This window comes from Lynx canadensis, chromosome D1 (assembly GCF_007474595.2).
Source record: "Lynx canadensis isolate LIC74 chromosome D1, mLynCan4.pri.v2, whole genome shotgun sequence".
Classification (NCBI taxonomy): Eukaryota; Metazoa; Chordata; class Mammalia; order Carnivora; family Felidae; genus Lynx; species Lynx canadensis.
The window spans coordinates 708,078-732,187 of record NC_044312.2 but is presented as its reverse complement, the minus strand read 5'-3'; the positions used below and the strand labels follow the sequence as shown (position 1 = coordinate 732,187).

At 47.1% G+C, this 24,110-nt stretch overlaps 1 protein-coding gene across 3 annotated transcripts in view; it reads right to left on the bottom strand.

Moving 5' to 3' along the window:
- YAP1 (Yes1 associated transcriptional regulator) overlaps positions 1-18,745 on the bottom strand; it is a 114,146-nt gene extending 95,401 nt beyond the window's left edge. For all 3 annotated transcript variants that reach the window (XM_030331842.1, XM_030331841.1, XM_030331843.1), the window contains exons 1-2: positions 18,434-18,745; positions 14,964-15,214 (exon numbers count right to left, since the gene is read on the bottom strand). In XM_030331842.1, the coding sequence (XP_030187702.1) occupies positions 14,964-15,214; positions 18,434-18,745 (563 nt within the window). The remainder of the gene's footprint in view (positions 1-14,963; positions 15,215-18,433) is intronic.
- Positions 18,746-24,110: the final 5,365 nt, after the last annotated feature.

The window sequence follows — 24,110 nt, the reverse complement described above, 5'->3', positions numbered from 1 at the left end:
AGTGTTCGTTCATATGCTACCTGGAGCCTACACAATACACCGTGGTCATAGAACATCATCAACGTTCTGACGTGGCTGTGAGGACTCGCCTCCCTCGCTGCCTTGTTTATGCATTTTTACACACATACCCATGTTTTAACTTGATAGTTCAGACAACTCACCAGTCGGTAAATTCAACCAACAAAACTCAACCAACAGCCAATTACTAAAGTCAGAAGCATGGGCTCTAACAATGGAGACTGCATTCGGGTAGGGAAAGGAAGCAACACTGTAATTAAGCCAAACACAAGGCAGTGCGAGGAAATCCAGGCTCCGCTTCATCTGCGGCCGTTCTCCATGTGGGTTCACGCCGAAGTTCATCTAAAGCTCAGTAACTCCGAATGAGACGGCTTTTTGATAAAATACAAGAGGCAAGTTTTAGAGGATGAGGAGTATTACGCTTTAATTGGAATCCATGGTCTTGAACACAAACCCTCAAGTGGAACCAAAAAGCCCATGTTCTAACCCACTGGATGGTTTCAAAATAATGGCTGATCTGATGGTATCCCAAAAGGAAACACCTATCACCTCGTATTATTCACAAAACATGACATTTTATTTAACAGTATAAACTTTTCCCGTGAAATTATGTTCCACCCTCAGCTGTGGTTTTGTTGGCTGGTTGGTTGGTTGGTTGGGGTTTTTTTGGCCTCAGATGATAATTCACCCATCCTGAAGATTATTTTTTAAAACGTCCGATCAAGGGTGGTAGACAAGAAGCGCCGGCGGCAATAGCCCAAGGCGCCTCCCAAGTAGCAGTCTCCTCCCCACACCCCCAGTCTGGGCTGACCTTGTTCAGAGCTTAGGCGACAGCACGCAACCTGGCAACACTATGGGAGCGGACACCTTCGCCTTGCGGGTTCCCACTCCCCTGGAAGGAGAGCTCTGGGCGCCAGGAGGGCACGCGAGCCCGGCGACGGCCCTCGACCCTAGTGCACACACCTCAGCAGGAAGACCACCGTGCTGGCCCCTTGCTCCTGGACTTCAAGCCACCACGACCGCGGGAAACCCTGGATGACTTATCCCGCTTGCACGCCGGCGGCGGCGTCTGCGTGGCCGACTGGGGGAGCTGCGCCGCGGGCCCCCGTTTCAGCTCCTTCCTCCCAAAGCGCGGCGAGCGCGGTGTCCGGGTGGAACTCAGAGCACTGCGCTCCAGCAGAACTGCCATTAACAACGTGAACATCGGGCAGGGCAGCCCCCTGAGCGCCCACTGATCTCCCGGGTTGGTGGTTTCAAGCCCCGCGTCCGGCTCTGCGCGTCTGGTTCTGCGCTGACAGCGGGGTGGGGGGAGGCCTGTCTGGGATTCTCTCTGCCCCTCCCCCACTCGTGCGTGCTTTCTCGCCCCCTCTCTCAAAATACATAAACATTTAAAAAAATAAATAAAACGCTAGAGTGTTTTAAAAAACAAAACTTAGTTTCCACACTAACTTAAAATGATGATAGGCAGAATATTAGATTTTGTCATTTATTTTAATAAAGTTGATTGGTAAACAAGTACTCAAATGTTTATTTGGATTTGGTAACATAAAAGAGATGCAACCATCTGATTCTGCTTGTCTAAAATGAATTCTAAAGTTTAATTTAAAAAAATTCTTGGGGCACCTGGGTGGCCTTGGGTAAGCAGCCAAATCTTAGTTCTAGCTCAGGCGGTGCTCTCATGGTTTCATGAGTTCGAGCCCCAGGCTGGGCTCTGTGCTGACAGCGTGGAGCCCTTGGGATTCTCTAGCTCTCTCTCTCTCTCTGCCCCTGACCCCACTCTCTCAAAATAAATAAAATTAAAAAAAATTTTTTTAATTCTTTAAATTTCTGAAAGAACATGTTTCATTTATCAGCAGCTTCCCTATGCAACTTTATGAAGTAAAAAAATTGGGGGCGCCTGGCTGGCTCAGTCGGAAGAGCATGCAACTCTTCATCTCAGGGTCTAAATTCGAGCCCCACATGGGGTATAAAGATTACTTAAATTTTAAAAAATTAAAAGTAAAAAATTGTAACTTCTTACACCATATTTTACTATTAGTTCTATTTGTGCAGCATATAAAATAATGTACGAAAAAGGGTTTGTATTCACTTTGCATGATGCTAATAAAGTTTACTTGGTAAACAAATGAACAGGAAGCTAAATTTAAACAGTATGAGAAAAATGAAAAACCCTTTCAACTAGCATTTTCTCAGTGTCAAAAAAAACAAATCTTAAGATACCGTGCAACATCAAAATAAACTTTCAAAATGCATACAGAATAGAATTGTACTAGAAAACATTCACGTAATGGGCAATCCTCACTTTTAAAGCATTTTTTTTTCAAGCAGTGAATAAAACCAAACCTTTTTTTTAAATTATCTTTTTAATGTTTATTTATTGGAAGGGGAGAGAGAGAGAGAGAGACACACACACAAACAGCGTGAGCAGGTGAGGGGCAGAGGAGACAGAGAATCGGAAGCGGGCTTCAGGCTCTGAGCTGTGAGCACAGAGCCAGACATGGGGTTTGAACCCACGATCCTGGTGTGTGAGATCATAACCTGAGCTGAAGTCAGACCCTTAAACCAACTAAGCCACCCAGGCACCCCTAGAACGAAACCATTTAATGGTTTTTCAAGTGTTATGATAGTGGAACTGGGTTTTTTTTTTAATGCCCAAAGTCAGAGTACAGATTTGACCACCATCAATAGGTTCATTTTGATGAAGAGGGGGGGAGTCTTTTTTTTTTTTTAATGTTTACTTAGTTTTGAGAGAGAGCGAGAGTGTGTGTGTGTGTGTGTGTGTGTGTGTGTGAGAGAGAGAGAGAGAGAGAGAGAGAGAGAGAGAGAGAGAGAGAGAAAGAGAGCGCGTGCGCGCGCAGGGGTGGGGCAGAGAGAGAGAGAGAGAGAGAGACAAAGATCAGAAGCAGGCTCCAAGCTCTGAGCTGTCAGCACAGAGCCCAACACAGGGCTCAAACCCACGATCCTGATGTGTGAGATCATGAACTGAGCTGAAGTCCGATACTGAACTGAGCCCCCCAGGCGCCCCAGGAGGGAGTCTCTTAAAGATGCAAAGGTCATTCAAGAGAAGGGCAAACTTTTTGGCTGCTCCCAGAAAACCTGTCTGCAGCTCAGTGTGGACTCCGCACGCCTACGCACGGAGTTGAAAACGCTAACTGCGTTGAGCACAACATGAGTATGCCTCTTCAGGGCCTCACTGCCTATTATTACCTCTCCCCTGGACCCCCCAGAGCAGTCTTCCCACTGGGATCACTTTTCCAATAACGGAATTTTATTTCTTCATCATTGAATTCTAAACCAGTCAAATATTCATTGTCCATGGAACAAACTTGGAATAACCTGAAGTACAACCATTATTCATTCATATCCAGAAAACATGCAGAATTTTTTTAGGAGTCCTAGTTATTTGAGTTTAAGAAGAGCCTCAAACTTACAAAATTAACTTCAGAATATAGAAACTAAATGCTCTGCCATCTTCTTAAGATGCAGTTGAAAAGCCACTGTAATTATGCAGGGACCACAGACACTAATGAAGCTACGGAGCAGCAGACTCTGCGATCCATGAGCAGTCGAAGTGAGGCCATCTGTCAGCAAACACATCAAGAGCTATATGCACAGCGCTGACCAAAGAGGCAAGGTCTACCCTCAGTGAGCCTCCGAGCAGGTAGCCTCAGCGGTTTCTCCAGTGAGAGAGTTAGCAGCGAAAGGGCAAACAGGATCCCTTTCAAGAAAGGGGAGACTTGAGACCCACCCTGTCCCAACCCCAGAGTGGGACCCAGCGAACCCTCAAAAACGACGCCTGCTACATAAAACCACTCGGCGGGTGTTTATGGAATCAAGAGACCTCTGAGCGCATAAATTGAATTCAAAGACAAGAGCAGGAGAAAGAAACTATTAACTATGTGAACGCACGCGCCCCAACACACACCATCCAGAACCAAGCGGGTCTGTTCTGGGAAAAGAAGTGGAGGTAATCAGACTACTGAGAGATGACGCTGTGCAAATTCCTACCCACGGCGTGATGCACACTAACTGGAAACTTCATAGACAGGTACGCAAGAGCGGGGCTCTGTCTTCGTACACAGAAGACAGTACTGTTAATTTTCCACATTACCGTCTAGTAACCGTGTTTATTCTGTCCCCAATAAGAAGAGATCTGTACCAGTCCTAACAGGAAAGTCTGCACACCCTCTAGCTGGGAGGGGTTAAAAGTGATCCTGTTACATCATCTGGAGCCCATCCAAACTACACGATTTCGGAAACAGAACCTGTATCAGTCTGAACATGTGTAGAGGAAAAACAGAAACATCTGCATTTTGGCCAACTCTTCCCCAGAGGTTTGTTTTTTTGTTTTGTTTTTTTTTTTAATTGGGGAAAAGAAAGTTATGCAAGAGAGTTCAGTAAATTTTAACTGTGACCCCCACCAATGCTAAGGATTAGTTCCACGCAGGTCTCAGAAATCTCATTTAGCTCATTTCCCACCTTAGCGTATGGCTTAATGTACTTCCTCAGTCTACGTATTTAACTAACATGTAATGATTCTGTTCCATTCTTCTGTACCATTCATTTTAAGACCTTTTACTACCCAGAACTGCCCATTTTTTTGGTATCATTATAACCCTCTTCTCTGATAGCTAGAGGGCTCTGGTCTGGTTTTGCATTGGTCATTTATGATTTTACGTGGTTTTATTAAAAATAAATGAAATTTAAAAAGGGACACCTGGGTGGCACAGTCAGTTGAGCGTCCGACTTCCGCTCAGGTAATGACCTCACGGTTTGTGGGTTTAAGCCCCACAGTGGGCTTTGTGCTGACAGCGCAGAGCTGCTTCAGCTTCTGTCTCTCCCTCTCTCTCTGCCCCTTCCCACTTGGACGCCATGTGCTCTCTCAAAATAAACATTAAAAAAAAAAAAAAGAGGGGTGCCTGGGTGGCGCAGTCGGTTAAGCGTCCGACTTCAGCCAGGTCACGATCTCGCGGTCCGTGAGTTCGAGCCCCGCATCAGGCTCTGGGCTGATGGCTCGGAGCCTGGAGCCTGTTTCCGATTCTGTGTCTCCCTCTCTCTCTGCCCCTCCCCCGTTCATGCTCTGTCTCTCTCTGTCCCAAAAATAAATTAAAAAAAAAAAAAAAAAAAAACGTTGAAAAAAAAAAAAAAAAAATTTTATGCAGTTTTTTAAAAAAGTTTGCTTCCTCTTTTTCCACTAAGGACTTCTATACGCAATCAAGGCAGAGGCTGTTCAAATTCCATCAACGCCTCAGACACTACTGTGGGTGAATCCATTCAAAATTAAATCCCGTTGGGGCGCCTGGGTGGCTAAGTGGGTTGAGCGCCTAACTTCATCTCAGGTCACGATCTCACGGCTTGTGAGTTCGAGCCCCGCACCTGGCTCTGTGCTGACAGCTCAGAGCTGGGAGCCTGCTGCAGATTCTGTGTCCCTCTCTCACTCTGCCCCTCCCCCGCTCAAGCGTGTGCACGCACACGCTCGCTCTCTCTCTCTCACAAACATTAAAAAAATAAAAATAAACCCAGTTTTCATGAAATTATAACTACTTACACTCCCATGGTTATATCACAAGTAGAAAATATTCTATGTTGTTTTAGGACATATACAATGGTCTACTGAAGAATGAGCACTTAGGCAAAGCTAACACCCAAACTAACTCAAAGCCAAGTCATGTACGTCTGAGGCTAACCTACATAAGTACACCAAGAACATCTAATCAATCTAGATACGCACAAATATTCCCATTATCCTACCACTGTCTACACCAATGCAAACCAGGCGTGGCCCCACTGTCACATACAGGAATAGGAAATCAGGCCTCCAGTGCTTCTGCCCCACACATTATTTCAGAATCCAAGCCTCTGAACAAAATTCACACAATGCGCAACGCCAACTCTGCTGTCCAAGTATACAGTCCCACCTTTAGGAAAATCTAACACATTAGGATGTAAACTAGCAAAACCATCATTAAACGAGACAAAGGCAATTGATCACATGCCTAGTAAAAGCATGTAATTAAGTATTCATTAAAAAGTGATCCGGGATATTGAGGTCAAATCATACGAAACTGTCAGTCATCATCGTTCTGGGCTTAGAAACGTGGCACCTTTACAGAGTCGACCTAATAATTACACATTGGATTCACAAAACTTCATTTTGCATACAACTTTTTATTTTTTCACTATTGTTTTTTATTTGAGAGAGAGTGGGTGTGCAAGCATGAGCAGCGGAGGGGCAGAGAGACAGAGAGAGAATTCCAAGCATGCTCCACGCTGTCAGCACAGAGCCTGACACGGGGCTCGATCCCACGAACCGCGAGATCATGACCTGAGCCGAAATCCAGAGTCTGACACTCAACCGAATGAGCCACCCAGGCGCCCCAACATAAAACTTAAAAAAAAAAACTACTGCACGCTCCCCTCCCTGGCCCAAGCAGGAGATGGAAAATTTATGTTACAGAGAGAGGGACCCAGAGGCTCTGGATTCAGACACTCGCAAAGCACAACCAAGAAGGGAGAAAACCCCGCAGGCCCCAAACTGTTCTGTCCTCAAATGCTGGTGGTGGGCATTCACACGCACCACCATCAACTGTCTGCTGGGGAGGGACTGGCAGATGTCTATCTGGAGAAACCAGCCACCACAGGAGAACCTAACTAGATACTGACAGGCAGGCCCAGGTGGCCCCAGCTCTCTCCCTCTACAGTGAAGCCCACTTAAGAAATAAAAGCAGATGAAAACTTAAAAAGAAACATCCACCATACTCAGACAAAAAAAGAAAAGAAGAGAAAAAAACCACACCCACTATAAAATCGTCAGAGAGAGATTACTACACGCATGAAATTAAGAATGGCATGTCATTACAAACAACAAAGGAACAATGAGTGCAGCAAAAGAATCTCTGGAAATTAAGAATGATAAAGAGCTTTTTGGGAAAAGACAAAACAACGATTAAAAAATTAAAAGTTGGGGCGCCTGGGTGGCGCAGTCGGTTAAGCGTCCGACTTCAGCCAGGTCACGATCTCACGGTCCGTGAGTTCGAGCCCCGCGTCAGGCTCTGGGCTGATGGCTCAGAGCCTGGAGCCTGTTTCCGATTCTGTGTCTCCCTCTCTCTCTGCCCCTCCCCCGTTCATGCTCTGTCTCTCTCTGTCCCAAAAATAAATAAACGTTTAAAAAAAAAATTAAAAAAAAAAAAAAAAAAATTAAAAGCTAAGTGAAAAGGAATCCTCCAGAAGACATAACTAAAGGATGAGTGAAGAAATACAGAGAAAAGACAAGACAATTAAAGAGTTATTTTGATTAGCAGGAATTCCAGAAAAAGAAAACAGAACCGACTGGAAGAAGTTATCCAAGAACTAATAAGAGAAAGCTTTCCCAGGACCAGAGGGCAGTTCAGACAATTCACCACACATCTTCAAGGGGCACATTCACACTGGAGACTGACTTTCCAAGCCATGAAATATTTACAGTGAATAAAAAAAGGTACATACCAAGGCATATCTTGAAGTTCAAGATTCCCCCCCCCTCCCCCGGCAAAAAAAAAAAAAAAAAAAGAAAGAAAAATACTAAAATCCCTGCGTTGGGCTCTGCACTGAGTGTGGAGCATGCTTAAGATTCTCTTTCTCCCTGTGCCCCTCTCCCCAGCTCTCATTCTAAACTAAAAACTAAAAACTAAAACACACACACACCACTGAAATCCCCAAAGGAGGCAAAATGGGTTGAACCGTTCAATAACAAAACAGGAAGCTAAACTAAAATGGAGCATGGCCTTCAAAACTCCAAGAGAAAATACCTCACCTACAACCTAACTGCCCACCAAATGTTGACAGAAATCTTCTCAGACATAAAGGATCTCAATGCAGTTACCTACCATGTACCCCTCTCCTCAGGAAACTCCCAAAGGATGAGCCAATTCTAGGAGTGAGGAAACCAAGGGAAGTGGGAAAGAGAGAACCCAACCATGAAGGGCAATGCGGGAACCTCAGGAGGACAGAATGGAGCAGCCAGGCCAGGGCAGGGGCACAGAGCGCTCAGGTGTGTTTCCAATGGGCAAAACACCAACGAAAACACTACCGAAGAGACCAGGCAATGAACAATTCCAAGGAAATATCAAAGGTGTTCAGAAACTCATACACAGCGCAAAGGGTCTCACGAAAAAACTTACACAGGGGCGCCTGGGTGGCTCAGTCGGTGAAGCATCCGACTTTGGCTCAGGCCACAATCTCACTGTCCGTGAGTTTGAGCCCCTCGTTGGGCTCTGCGCTGACAGCTCAGAGCAGCCTGGGGCCTGCTTGAGATTCTGTGGCTCTTCTCTCTCTCTGCCCCTGTCCCTCTCATGTTCTGTCTCTCGCTCGTTCTCTCTCTCAGAAATAAACATTTAAAAAAAAGGTTTTTTTTTAAGAAAAAGAAAAAAGTTACACAAATGACTGTGAGGATTAAGCAACGGATTTTAGGGGATGCAGAAATTTTAAGGACAGCAGTGGGGCACATTTTATAAGTAAGGAGTTTTCTTACATATGTGAGGAGGGAACAGATCTCTAAGGAGTTCCAAGTGTTTGCCTCTGGAGAATGCAAGCCCGAGATAAAGAAAAGTGGGCTAAGGCGCCTGGGTGGCTCCGTCTAAGCATCTGATTCTTGGTTTCAGCTCAAGTTCCGTGGGTTTGAGACCCTCATTGGGCTCTGAGCTGACAGTGTGGAAGCCTGCTTGGGATTCTCTCTCCTTCTCTCTCTCTCTCTCTCTCTGCCCCTCCCCCACTTGAGCTCTCTCATAAATAAATAAATAAATACTTAAAAAAAGAAAAGTGGGCGAGAAATGCCTTTTTTTCTTTATTAACCTTATATTACTAAGAGCTTTTCTAATTCTACGTATATGTTCCTCCACTAAAAGTTAAATATCAAAATATATACTTAGATATGAGACTCCCCGTGGTAGAATCTAGGAGTTTCCGCCCCTACTTTCCCCTTTCCTGAATTTTCCAATTCTCTCTAATGAACCCACATTACTTTTATAATAAAACAAACACCTTACTAAAAATCCACAAAATCAGACGCACGGGGAAGAAGAGGAAGGACAGTTTTGTAAGTATAAAAGAAAACCCCACACTCCTGCTCGCACGGAGAGGGAGAGGAGTCCCCACGTCCCCTCCTCCTGGGTGGCAGGGCTTAGTTCAGCTCATCCCCAGGAGTCCACCAGCCCTTACAGGCACTTCAGCACACGTGATGAGGTAAATTCCAAACAACTCTGTGGTCCACACTCAGTTCTATGGGAGCACGTGGGAGCACCCTGAATAAAAAAAGCCATCTTTACTCCAAACCCCACGCCAAAAGATCTATGCCAAAAAGCACATCTCTCTTAATGTACTTATTGGTCTCATATAGCCTTTACCTTAAAAACAAACAAAAACCATGCTCACTGTAGGTTAAGCAAGCAACTGCAAGAGGAAAAATAGAGCTTCTAACAAAATGTACCCTCAGTGCTCCCCAATCAGAACGCCACTGAAGAATTTGCTAAGTCCAGTGATACAGCACCCGTGCAGAGGGAGACGTGCCGGCCGCGGCCGGATAAAGCTGAAAATGTCGGTATTTTCAGACATCCCTAGCGGCAGTATTTTGTTAAGTTTCCACATTATTCAGAGAAACATCTGATCAACTGATGCTATGAAAGGTTATGATTCTTCTCATGCTAAGAGCCAAACGAGGATTAAACTACTGACCACTTTTTCTGGTCTAAAACATTAAAGGGAAAAAGCAAAAGGACCATTGTGATTTAAACCAAACTTCTTTGTTTGCTCTTGGCGGGGGTCAAGCCCTCCGCAGACAGAAGTGCTCCCCCCCACCCCCACCACAGTACTTGCTCCCGGGGACACCTGGTGCCGCAGGACCAGGACACAATTCTTCTCCCTAACAACAGGGATGTCCCTTCAGGGCCTGAAGTTCCGGTTCACCCCAGAACCCGGGGCCCCTTCTGTAAGAACCGCTGGCGAACCGCACAGCTCGTCAGGCCTCTCGCCTCCCTTTAGCCAATGCCACTCAACCGTTATTCAACTTTCGAGCCGTAATTAATGACTAAACTATAATATTACTGAAGGCAGCAAATTAAGTATAAATAATCTTAAATCTTAAACTGGTTTTTAAAAGGACTTCACTTGGTTTTGCTTTAAGTCTGAACTTCAGTTTTTGGCAACTAAAAGGTCAGGCTTAAAATGTGCCTGTCTCCAAAAACCTTAAGGTAAAAAGCAATTCAGATTTATGCTAGCGATAGTATTTTACGTTACACTGCGTTCCTAACTATGAAGTGAAACTTATTACTCTACATTACTTATGGGGACTGATCTCAAGATTTCAAAAACACTTTTTCTTCAGTTTCAACTATTCAAATGCTACCTACCTTTTTTTCCTGAAGTTAATTAATACGAGGCTTTTGGCAAGGAGTATTTTTTTGAATGTTATTTTTTATAGAAAATTAGCCTACCATCTTGCAGCCAATTGGGAGTTTGCTGTATTTCACAGCTGGTTTGTTAATGATCTTTCTTAGTTCACACAAAAACTGCTCATTATTCTCCTCAGGAAATAAACTAATCTCTATGTTCTATTTACTGTCACATCCGCTACCTCCAAAGTGTTTTTCTTCTGCCCTGTACTCAACAAGGTCTCCAGTTTTTCCGCGTAAATCCCACAGCCTTTCTTCCCTGGATGGCTACCTACTGAGCAGAGAGGGTGGGGACACACTCCCGTCTCCCCCCTCCACCACCAGGGAGCAGGACAGAGAAGCAGGACAGAGGGATGGGCAGACATCGGCCCTCCCCTCACAGAGAAAACACTCTGTGACTGCAATTTGAGGGCTTTGTTTTTGTTTTGCTTTTGCAGCTCAATTGACATTTAATGGCAATATTCCAAGCTCTTCATTTTTAATGGGAAATCATTGGGTCACACTTAACATATCAAGAAACCAGAAAACAGAACAGCCTTATTCTTTATGAAGCTGTTCCTTTGAAAAACATCTCAGCTTTATTATGGTAACAATATATATTATGCTTTTAGTCTTCTACTGGGCGAGGGTGCCGAGAATCGGGGAAGCAAGCAACGTCAAATTATAGTAGGAAAGGGTTTAATTCATCTCATTTAACTGATACATTTCTGAGGTAGCTTTAAATAGGGCAGTGGAACATTCACTCCTGAAATAACACGTAGCTAAAAAAAAAAAAAAAAAAAAAGGAAGAAAAAGAAAAAAAGGAACAAACCAGTTACAGTTACCAATAACATCTGCAAGGCAAGTTCATTTAATCTTGGAATACTGGCTGTTTGAAGATCTCCGGAAAAATACCTTCTTAAAACTGTGGATTAAGATACTCAATATAACTTTTGGGGCACCTGGGTGGTTCAGGGCGTAGAGTGTTAGACTCTTGATTTCGGCTCAGGTGATGATCTCTTGGGTTCGTTGGTTCAAGGCCCACTTCGGGCTCTGAGCTGAGTGTGGAGCCTGCTTGGGATTCTGTCTCTACCTCTCTCTGGCCCTCCCCTCGCATGTTCGTTTTCTCTCTCTCTCTCTCACTAAATAAATAAATACATACATACATACATACATACTTAAAAAACCAGGTAATATAACTTTTAATCAAATCACAGCCACAAGAAACCTTGAACCTTCAAGGACTAAAAACACTGTCCAATTATTCAGAAAATGACAAGTAATATAAATGAAACAAAATGACCTTTAAAAATTAGAACGTTATTAAAACAATGAAATTCGCAAACTTTTACGATCACTTTATCAAATTTCTAAAATCGTAATTCCACGCGGTACATTATATACAAGAAATTTTTTGTAACTATTACCATTAATAGTTACACGGTATCAGATTCAAGAAAATAAAATGTGAGAAGTAAAAACACTCCTAGTAACCAGACATGTTATAGAATACTAATTCAGGAAGTTATTCAGCAGCTTATAAAGAAATAGGAAGTTGTTGACCACCTACTTGAAGAACCATTTCCTGTAGGAAAACTCTAAGACAGCTGAAGAAGGCAGCAATTCTCAGAGTAACACAGACCAACGATTCCTGTACAATAAAAGCTCAATATACGATGTTGAAGAAATTAGTTTTAAAACCGTTACCTCAGCAGCACAAATATTACATAAAACACAGACTGAGCTTTCCCACCATCCTCACAATCACGCCAGAGCCCGAACGCGTGTTGCTGGTAAGAGTAGCAGCTACTGCACTGGTCGCGCTTGTCGAGCGAAGATCGCTCTTCTCCTCCGGAACAGCTCACTGCGCTATGGGAGGGTGGGGGGTCGGGGGGCTCAAATCTGCAATGATCAATCCTTCAGTAATGATCCTGCCTTGAGACTAAAGGCCAAGTGACTTCAAAAAGTCATTCATCTATGATCACAAGGCAACAATTAGTTTCCAAAGTCAACACTTCTAAGTTTTCAAATTACATCACCTTCCATGTTTGAACCACCCATAGTCAGATTTCTTCATGCCAAGTATGAATCTCAATCAATTATGTACTTTGTAACTTGAAAACATCAAAACTAGGATAAAAATGAACTTGGACAACAGCAACTTGGCTCCAAAAGCTTCATTTATCATCATCTTTGACTCACAGGACAGATTAATCCCTTTACCTGCACGGTACACCAAAGTAAGTTGTTTATTATGGCAACTCATCCAATCCAGGACATCAAGAAAGGAGGTAACAACTGGATGTGAACTAACTTTTTATAACTTCTTCAAATTACATATTGGTGTGAAGCAGACACTCTTTAAAAGAATATAAAATTTTATAAGCCCACAGGACCTATCTTCCACAAACCAATGCTTAGGGGCCCTCGATACAATTCCTGACAAGTACCAATTAATTCATGATTTGCCTGCTTTTACTGGGAAAGATCTACCTCTCAGAAAAAATCCTGTATTTCTGAAAGGTTCGATAGGAGAAAATTATTCCATGGAGTCCCAAACGCTCATGTTTCGTATCATATAATAAGCCCAAGTTCACTTCCATGGGAGAGACCCTCAAAAATCTTGAACAGTCATGTTTGTTTGTTTTTTAATTTTTCTTTTTTTTTTTTTCCATTCAAGAACAATCATGTTTTCTCTCTTTTTTTTCTTTTCCAGGTAAGCTTCTCTCCGCTCCTACAACCATTTTTCATACGGCATACCTTTCCATATTATTTTGGACTGGTTTACCATCCCTACAGACCCATTCAATTGCGGTATTTAGGGTGGTGTGGTGTGTTTGTGTATATCCCTCCTTATCATATCTTTATCAATATCGTTAAGAGACGTATTTCTTCCCAAAGAAAAATACATTGGAAACTTTTAAGAATAAATGTATAGAATAATTCTTTCAGCTCAAAGTAACTGAAAATGTAGGCAGATGTCACCTATAAGCAATTACTACAAGATACAAAAGACTAAGATGAGCATAGATGTTGCTCTTTAAAAAAAACCTTATACTTTTAGCTACAGCATCAATTAAAGACAGGAGACAAGCAGGCTATTAAGTGCTAAAAAAAAAAAAAAAAAAAAAAAAAAACCCAAAAAAACCCAAAAAACAACTCCCCAGGTCAGCACAGGACCCAGCAGGGAGAGGTTCAGAAAGTATAGCTTTTCTGTTTCCTTGTAACAACTTGGTTTGTTTCCATTCCTTTCCCCTTCAAGATGCATCCCTCCCAGCTAGCAGCTCTTTCAATCATTTACTTTGGTCGTCCATCTTGCTCATGCAGATGAGTTTGCCAGACTTGTGTGTACTTTCCAGTCTCAGGCCCTTTATTGTTCTGGTTGAAACCTGACCCTTTGAAATGGATACCAGGACACCAGAAAACAAATTTTAAAAGGAAATATATTACAGGAAAGGGGGCCAAAAAAAGAGTAGAAACTTCTCAAGATCTAACTTCTTTCTCTGCTCTTCTAAATAAGCAGGTCTCAAACCCTATCTTACATTACCAACAACCCCACCCTGAAAGACAAACAACATGAAATACTAAGACTCACACAATAAAACAGTATCACTAATTGTATTATCTGAGCTAATAAATAAATGTTACATTTGCCTTAGGAGGAGGTCGTCAAGACAGATCTCCATCAAAACTTAAAGGATCGTTTCTCACTTTATTATGTCAATCTGATCAACAACTTTTTTAAAAACATCGATTTCAGTTTATAACATGCACCAATAAGTCAGATAAAAATAGAAAGGTTTTACCTACAAATTCAAAGCGAAAAAGGATAAAATTCTATTTTGACCTCTTCGGACTTAACGAAATATTGCCATTCTGTTAATGACAAAAGGGCTCATAAAAATAAACAGTAGCCTTGTTTTTGTTTTCCCAGAAGAGAAGGATTTTGTTTTGAGGATCTGCTACCTTGAATGAAGTTTGCCACGGAGTGACTGTGTCCAACAGGAAAAAGTGAACTTCTCTTTACATTTGGGGGGGGGGGGGCTGGAGGAGGAGAAATAAATCACATCAAACTGCAGCTAAAGGGTCTGTCATGTCTCCATCTAAAGTGCTCTGCGATCTGACTCCCGAAGTCCTACTGCACCAGTGAGAGGTGCACTTGAAACTCGGAGTCGTGCCCTCCATCTCCCTAGACTTTGCCAGCCTGTAAATCTCACTACTTGAAACTTTTCAGAGTATTGTTTCAGTTTTAAGCCAAGCTCATTAATAGGTTTGGAACAAAGACAAAATGAGAACACCCAAACTGCCACAAAAGATTAAAAGTTTCCAAACCAAGAATCAATCGAGTTTTCAAAATATTACCCAAGCTCAAGAATGCAATTAGGTCATATCCAACTGAAAAATACACGTATATAAAACTAAGCCTGACATAAATATAAAGTAAAATAAACATAAGTGACATTTTACATCCCGGTATCACCTTACTGTGTTTTCCAAAATATGTTCTTCTTAGAAAACTCTCCCGCCATCATTGCCACTTACTTTAAGAAGTATCTCTGACCAGAAGAGGTCTTTGCCATCTCCCAGCCCGCGGGCAGAGGGACATCGTCGGGTATCTCAAAAGAAGACTGTCGCAGGTGCTGAGCAGCGGGTGTAGCCGCGGGACCCGAGACCACTCCAGTGGGGGTCAGTGTCCCAGGAGACACGGCCCCCAGTTGCAGGGAAGCTGGGGAGGAATGAGCTCGAACGTGCTGGGGAGCCAGCGCTCCGGCACTGCCTGCATCAGTACTGGCCTACGAGGAAGATTAAAACGAAAATTTCTTAAAAATGGTTTTTAAAGGGGTCCCTTTAAATTTCCTTGACAAGATTTTCATTGCAACCAAGTATCTAAGCACCAAGGCAAAATTTAAAATTCAACACAGAGGAATGTAGGTTTATAGTTGTGTATTTTTCAATGGTTTATGTGATTTCAATGTGCACTTTTACAAACATTTGTCACTTTACTGATTAGCAGTCCATCTAACTTAATTTCCACCTAGTATACATTACATGTACCTTCTACAGATTTTAGAGGAGAATAGTACAAAATGGATGGAACATTCCTAAGATATGTTGAATTTTAAAAATCCTAAAATTTCTAAATTTCTAAATTCTCAAATTTCTAAAAGAGCAAGGCAGCATGGGTGCTCTTCTGAGTTCGAAAATGTTCCCGGTAGAGCACAACCCAAAGAGTAACAACTATGCGTTCTTTTTCTTTTCTTTTTCAACTGGGTTTTAAGCAATGTTTTTTTCCTAAGCCAAGCCCTAAACGCAGGACAACTGTCATTTTTTTCTCCCTATGGACAAAGGCCATCAGTAAAACCATCACAAACTACACAACTTTTAATGAATGTGAGATTCAGAATCTTTCAAATGTTCTTACAGACACCTAACGAAATGAAAACAACAGCGCAGTTGTACCCAGACGATAAAAATGTCAACAATTGAACTGCAATGTAGTAAGAATATACACACTTACATGTTTACAAGTATAGAATGGCAGGAAAAAACTTTCCAAGCGGACCCCAAAGATCTGAGTTCCAGTCCAAACTGGCCAGTGTGACAGAGATCAAATCTCAGTCTCCGCAAGCCTCAGTTTTCTCATTTGCAAACAGCTTCTCGCATACATGTATACATCTATAGATATATGTGTATATATACATACACATACACATCTGTAGATCTATAGATATATATATACACATATATATATACACAAATGAACTTATATCCAATAGTTTGTGAACAGCACTGTTTACGATCCACATTCATACTTTTCATAATCTAGCATAGCTAATTCCTGATTAGAATTTGGGTTTGGTTATTAAAGTAAGAATTTCCTAGATTCATATGGGAAAGACTGGAAGCAATCAGCTGAGGCACTTATGCCTTAAAATCAGCTGGGCTGTTGAGTTCTTGATCAGCATAAACTCGAATTAGGAAATCCCTAGCAGAAATAAAAATTAAATTTGCAGATGCACAACACTTGGTTAAGAAACTTATCTAAACCAAACAAAACTATAGATTACGAATAGTATGAATCCATAAACTTGCCGACGGAAATTCTCGTAGTCATTTACTAAAAGATTTTTTTTTTTTTGCAACTTTTCCGTGGCAATTCTTTGTGGCCTACAGATGCCACAAAATGGGAAGTTCATCTTCCTGCGTGGGTTACGCTTTCCAAGCGCAGGAAGTAACCTGCATCGGAGCACACCTCTACCCACGCGAGGCTCGGAGGAGGGGGCACGGCACACCTGGGCCGACCTCTTACAAAGGAAGCGGCGGTTCCCCGCTCCGGCCTAACCCGAGGCTTTGCCAGCAACTCAAGGGAGTTTCTCTGGGCCCTGAACCCCGAGCTGTGCGGCAGGAGAGCGCCAACGGGGGGACCGGAGGCCAGAACCCTTCCTCCCGATCGAGTTACTGCACCAACTACGTCGCAGTATTTGGAAAACCAATTAACGTTTGGGCAAAGTTCCTACGCTGAAGCTTAGCCTGCAGCAAGTTCTTTTCAAAAAAAAAAAAAGAAAAGACGTGACCAAACCGGAGGACCCAGACCGTCGGAATGCGAACACTCTCCCGGCGGCGTGTCCCCGGCCTCCGGCTGGTCACCGCCGCTCCGCACAGAGCGCCCGGGGTCCCGGGCGGGGGGGGGGGGGAGGGAGAGAGAGAGATCCCGTCCCCCGCCCGCCGAGGCGCCCCCCGGCCCCGCAGGCCCCCCCCAGGGGCCGTGCCCCCTCCAGAGTCCCGCACGGCCCCCCTGGGTCCCCACGCCCGGCCGCCCCCGCGCTAAGCCCGCAGCGCCTTCCAGGAAAGCCTGGACGCCGCCGGGCGCTCTCGGGAGCGGGCGGGAGAAAGAGCCAGGCGCCCGGCTCCAACCCCCACCCCGAGCAACAGGGCAAAACAAGAGAACAATTATCCGACTCCCCCGGAGACGCGGGTGGCCCGAGGTGCCCCGCAGGACAGGGGCCCGCGCTCCACGCCGCCACCTCGGCCGCTCACCGCGGGGACGCCAGCGCCCCCCACCCCCGTTCCCTCGGGACCCCACCTCTCCCCTCTTCCGCCGGACTCCCCCGGACCCTCTTCCCCTTCCCCCTCCCCTCCTAGGCCGGACTTCCCCGGACCCTCCTACCCCCGACCGCCCCCCCCGCCCCCCCTCACGACCCCCCCACCCAGGCCTGTGCACTCGGCCGCCTCCGCCCGCCCTGGCCCCTCTCGGCTCTCTTCTCCCCGTTCCCTCCCCGCGGCTGTCCCGGCCGGCCCCTCCCCCCCTCCAGGGCCCGTCTCCTCTCCCCCTCCCTCCCGTCTAGGCCAGCCCCTCTCCTGTCCCCCCAGCCCGTCGCGGCCCCCTCTCTCCTCTCCTCGTACCCTGTCCGGGCCGCCTCCACCACTGACCCACTCTGCTCTCCCCCTCCCCCCATCCCGGCCCCCTCTCTCCCGCCCCCCCCCCCCGTCCCGTCCTGGCCGCCCCTCCCCCCGGCCCCCTCGGTTCTCCCCTCCCCCATCCCGGCCCCATCTCCCCCCCCCCTCCCGCCCGCTCTCCTCTCTCCCTCCCGTCCAGTCCTAGCCGGCCCCCCTCCAGGTCCCCCTCTCCTCTTCCCCTCCCCCTCTCTCCCCCTCGCATTCCCGTCCTGACCGGCTACCCCCCCCCCGGGCCCCTCTCCTCTCTCCCTCCGCCCGCCCCCCCCCCCGGCCGCGTCCCAGCGACCGAGGTGCGGGGCGCGGACGCGCGCGCATTGTGCGAACCCACCGCGGCCTGGCCGCCGCCGCCCCCCACCCTTTCCTTCCTCCCCCTCCCCCGCCCGTCCCGCCAACCCCCCGGGAGCCCCAGGGAGGAAGAAAAGAAGAAAGGAAGAGGGGGCGCACGGCCCCCGAGGCCGCCGCCACGCCGCGAACTTCGGAGGGATGGCAAACCTCGGCGCCGGACTCGGGGAGGGGGCCCCCCCGGTTCCCCCCGCCCCCCCATCCCCGGTTACCTGCCGCGAGTGGGACTTGGGCTCCGGCGGCTTGAAGAAGGAGTCCGGCAGCTTCCGCAGCCTCATGGGCACCGTCTGCGGCACGTTGGCCGTCTTGGGGTTCATGACGGCGTTGAAGAGCGCCTCCAGGTCGGTCTCCGAGTCCCCCCGGACGTGCACGATTTGGTGGCCGGCGGGGGGGGGTTGTGGCCCCGGGGGTGCGGCCGGCCCGGGCGCGGGCGGGGGGCCCTGCCCCGGCGGGGGCTGCGCGGGCGGCGGGCCCGGGGGGCCGGGGGCGGCCGGGGGCTGTGCGGGCGGCGGCCCGGGGTCCATGCTCGGCGCCGGCCCGACGACGCGGCCGAGGGCTCCGCCCGGGGTGGGGGTGGAGGGGGGGGGGACGGCGGCGGCGGCCCTCTGGGCGCTCGCGGGGCCGGGGGGGACAGGCCGCGACCCCGCGCCCCCCGCCCGCGCCCCGCGGCCCCGCCGGCTGCGCTCGGGAGGGGCGGCGGGGGCTCCCCTCCCCCGCTGCCCGCTCTGCTCCCGGAGTTCCTTCCTTCCTTCCTCCCCTCTCTCTCCCCCGGCGGCGGCTGCGCCCGACTGAGACAGAAACTCGCCGCCGACGCCAAAACTAAAGTTGAGAGAGCCGCCCGCCCGAGCGGCGCGTCGGCCCCGCCTCCTCGCGGCCCTTCCTTCCTCTGCGCGCCCGCCCGCCCCGGGTCCGCGGCCGGCGCGCGCAGGAACTTTCGCCCGCGAGTTGCCGCATTCCTGCAGACGCCCGGCCCGCCCCGCCGGCCCGCCGCACGTGACCCACCCGCGCGCGCGGCCCCCGGGGAGGCGGGGCGGGCGGGCTGCGCCCAGGTGCGGGTGCGGGGGCGCCCCGGGGGCTCGGGTGCGGGGGAATCCGGGGGGCGCGGGGGCGGAGGTGGGGGGAATCCGAGGGGGCGCGGGGGCCCGCGTGCCGGGGAGTCCAAGGCGCAGGGGCCGGTGCGCGGACCCAGGTGCGGATGCGGGAGGGCCCAGGTGGGGGGGCGGGCGGGGGCCCAAGGGCAGGATCGGGGGAATGCAGGGGGAGGAGGGACAGGGGCCCAGGTGTGGGGTCGACCCGGGGGCCCAGCGCGGGTCCTGGAGCCCGGCTACACGGGTTGTGGGGGGGTGGCGTGGGGGTAGGGGGACCCCGGGGACCTAGGTGGGGGGCGGGGAGGGAATGGGGGGGAGGGGCGGCGGCCGCCCGGGTGCGGGAAGTCGGGGGGAGGGGGACTGCGGGGGAGTGGCTGTATGCCCCCGGATGGGAGGAGTTTGGGAGACTCAGTGTTTATTTTTTTTTAAGTGAAAACTTTTTTTTAATTTGCATTCAAGCTTGGAACCTAGTCATGACATCCTGGGCCGCAGAAAAAAATCAGGGCTGAACTCAGGTTACACGCATTCTTCCCTACGCCAGGCACAGGGGGCTCTGGATGCCTGCTTCTCCTGTGGCAGTGTCCTGTATGCGAGGAGGCCATCGAAATCACTCTAAAGCAATGAAAATTTGCTTTTAAGTGCATTCAATCTGCTATTTTAAAAAACGGCTTTATTGGGATGTGATTCGCATACCATACAGACCGTCTATTTAAGCGATTCAGTATTTTTAGTGTATTCACAGGGTTGAGCAACATCACTCTGATTTTAAAGCTAGTAGCCCATGCTAGAGAAATCTAGCTTTTTTAATGATTTCTTCTGTAATGTTAGCGCAACCGATGTATAAATAGGACTGAGCAAGAAAAAATTTCCTGAGCAGCGAGATAATGTCTTCCTCCAGCCAGGACATGCCCTGGAGAATTCTGAGCAGGGATCGCTATCACCCATCACCTGGTGTGGTCCGGGCAGGCCAGAAGGGAGGCTGCGCACTCCGGATTCCACCCCACTGCTTCGGACCCGGCTTTCCTCCGAAGGGATCTGCGTCAGTAGACCCATGATCGCCTCTGGGACTTCTCCCCAGCCCCAAATGTCAAGACCATTTAAGCACAAACTTGTAGCTTCTGGAGTTAGGGAGATGTGAGTTCAGATCCCATTTCCTCCATTTAGTAGCTATGACACGTTGGGCGCATTACTCATTTCCTGTTCTTTAATTTAACATTGGGGTCAGAGTAATAACACCTACTTCAATTGTTGAAGCCTTAAATGAGCCAGTGGGCCTAAAGTCGGCCCTTCCCCCAGTTGAGGGCATCTGGGGAGTTCTGTGTACCTGTCATTGATCACTTGCCCCGTGTGTTGTGCTGTGGCCTCTCTGGGACCCTACTGTCAGTCTCTTCCCCTCACATCCGGTAGTCAGTCTACACAAACAAAGCCTGTGGGCAGAAACTGCATTAAAAACTTAAACTTTCAAGAACCAAAGTGATAGAAAATCTAGGGCTTTAGTGGAAGCTGTCCCTTAACCAGAACCTCTGTGGCTGGGGACACCAGTTACAGGGCTCAGGGTACAGCAGAGGTTGCTTTGCTCAATATTGTTACATCTCCCGTTAAACTGAGAACAAAATTCCCGTGATGAGTGGATTGGAAGAGGAGTGATTTTAAGTTCTCTGAGTCCTTCTGTGCACTAACCGAGATTTTGTCATTTACTATTTTTTATCTGTAAAATTTCAGTCCCAGGTTGATAATGGATAAAGATAACATGCATTCAGTCCTTGGTCCCCTCTCTTCCTCTCCAGCTCTGCTTTTGGAGCGATTCCCAGTTTAAGGCCCTGGAGACGGGATGCTCGTCACAAAAAGATCATGATCTTCAGCGTCCGTGTAGGTCACTGTCTCAAAATGCTACTCCTACAACGACTTGCACTCCATCCACGCCAGTGGACCTTCCCGTCCGCTCCACCTTAGCCACCAGGTCCTGTGTCCACGCGGTCATATTCAGAAATACGCCAGTTGGGAAATCAGGGTCTGTTACACTATTCTTTTAATAACCACTTGGTTCTCTGGTTTCATCCCTCATGCCTCATACAGCATTGTCTCCCTCTTTTCTACCAACCTGTCACTCCCTTGTTCTCACTTCTTTCCCAATTCAGTTTAGAAATCGTAACTCACTCCTTCAACCTCATAATCATCCCTGCCTTCAATTCCATTCCCCATGTATTTCACCGAACAAGATCTATATAACTGCACTAGTCCAGTCACCAGTTTACCATCATCCCAGAGATGTACGTACGTGATTACAAGAAGGCATGCTTTGTACAACTCTAAGTAAACGTCCTCTTACCAAGTGATACTGGCTGCAGTGGGTTATGAATTAATATTTAAGTAAATTTTGTAATTATCTGGTGTATCTGTGAATACAACTATATTGGATTGCAATCAATGCATGTTAAAATCATTAATTTCCTGGGGTACCTGGGTGGCTCTTCCGGTTGAGCATCTGACTCTTGATTTCCTCTCAGGTCATGATCTCACAGCTTGTGGGATGTCGGGCTCGGCACTGACAGCTCAGAGCCTGCTTGGGATTCTCTTTCTTTCTCTCTCTCTCTCTCTCTTTCTCCCTCTCTCCCCCCCCCCACCCCCCCATGCACTCTCTTAAGTAAATAGACATTAGAAACAAATAAGCATATGGACGGAGACCTCATGAGGGTCTTCCAATCCTCTTTAAAAAAAGAAAAAATCGGGGCGCCTGGGTGGCGCAGTCGGTTAAGCGTCCGACTTCAGCCAGGTCACGATCTCGCGGTCCGTGAGTTCGAGCCCCGCGTCGGGCTCTGGGCTGATGGCTCGGAGCCTGGAGCCTGTTTCCGATTCTGTGTCTCCCTCTCTCTCTGCCCCTCCCCCGTTCATGCTCTGTCTCTCTCTGTCCCAAAAATAAATAAACGTTGAAAAAAAAAATTAAAAAAAAAAAAAAGAAAAAGAAAAAAAAAAAAAAGAAAAAATCTCTCCCAGATGAAGAAACAGGCATACAAAAGTTAAATAACGTGACTAAAGTTGTACTGCTACTGGATCTACATCTGAATCTACCTGTCAGATTCCAGAGCTCAAACACTCCCTCAGGAATAGTGTAGTTAATTTCAGGCAGTTCAAAAGTGTTGTCAGATTTACTTATGCAGAATGATAAAGGGGTTTAGGACCCCTGTTACCTAAGGAAATTTTTATTTATTTCTATTAACCGATAAGTGGTGGTTTACAGTGATGTGGTCATAATGTTAACTGTTAAGGACAAAGCTGGGTTGATCTTTGGGAAGTCAGGTTGAAAGTATGAAGACACAGAATCTCATTCCAAATACAGAGTTGTTTAGGAAAACAAATGATGGGGCAAGATATTTTTAGGGGTTTTCATACCGCAAGGGCTGTGGGTTATGCAGTTAGGGAGGGTCTGACTTGAGACTCGGCAGGGAGAGAGGGAGAGAGAACCCACCCCTGTCCGTCCGAGGGTCCCGAGGCCTCCCTTTCTACTGAACCTGGAGATCTCGCCCGACCACCCTCGGGTTTTGTGCGCTCTTGGCTTCAATAACCTCCAAGCTCGGGCTTGTTCTGTTTCTGGGTCTTGCCGCGGGTGCGAACTGTGCATCTGGCTCACAGCAGGTGAAAATTCGTGAAACATTTGTCTACCTACGCGTAGGGGACCGATTATGTGCCGGGCCGGGGCAGTAATTGGTGTAATAATGCCTATTTCACAGCATAATAATGAAGAGTACATAAAATAACAAGTATGAATGAGTTTTTATTACGGCGTCATGCGGCTTAAGAATCCCGAGATCAGCGGCGCCTAGCCCGCTCAGTCGGTGGAGCAGGCCACGCCTGATCTGAGTCGTGAGTTCGCGCCCACAGTGGCTCTGGGGTCTACTTACAAATAATCATTTAGTTAGATTTCTTTTATTATAAAATGTGTCTCAAGTTATCTGCATGGGAGTCCTGAGAGCTAGACGGGAAAAACTTTGGAGTACGAAGCCCCACCAGCCTAGGGCAGACCCCTGTGGGACACATCCTAGAAGTTTCAAAGAGCCTTCCTGGGGCTGCGCATAGTACAGAGCATGCGCCTTCCACGTCCAGGCTTGAAAGTAAAGGCTACTAGAGCTCATCATGTACTCTACTTACTAAATTATACTGGAAATGAAAAGGTGACTTCTAAAAATACTAAGGACACCATGTTCCCTGTCAGTGGTTCTCAAGGTGTGGTGCCCGAACCAGCAGCAGCCTCACTGAAAACTTAAGATATGGACATTCTCACGCCGTAACCCAGACCTACGGAAACTCCAGGGGTGAACACAACAATCGGGGTTTTAACCGATTGAGCCCCTATCAAGCCCCTCTAGGTGGTTCTGATGCGTGCTAATGTTGGGAACTTTATATTACACTTCACATTCTGTTTTTATTCTATAAATAGTAAGTAACATGCTTTGTAAATATCATCTTCACTGTTTCATAGCTAAGTATCCCCTTAATCTTATTATTTATTCTATAAATATCTGTATCTAGCACATAATATATCTTTGGTAATTAAAAAAATTATGTTGTAAAGGATCTCCAAAAGTGATGTCTTGAATCTTATCAGAAAGCTGACAATTAATCTTATTTTAAAAGATCCATTAAATACTGACTCCAAATTGTTTATATTTTAATATTATGTGAGTATTGTATTTTTTAAATTTTTATTTATTTTGAGAGAGAGAAAGAGAGAGAACGAGCAGGGGAGGGGCAGAGAGAGAGGGAGAGAGAATCTCAAGCAGGCTCTGCCCCAACGGGGCTCTAT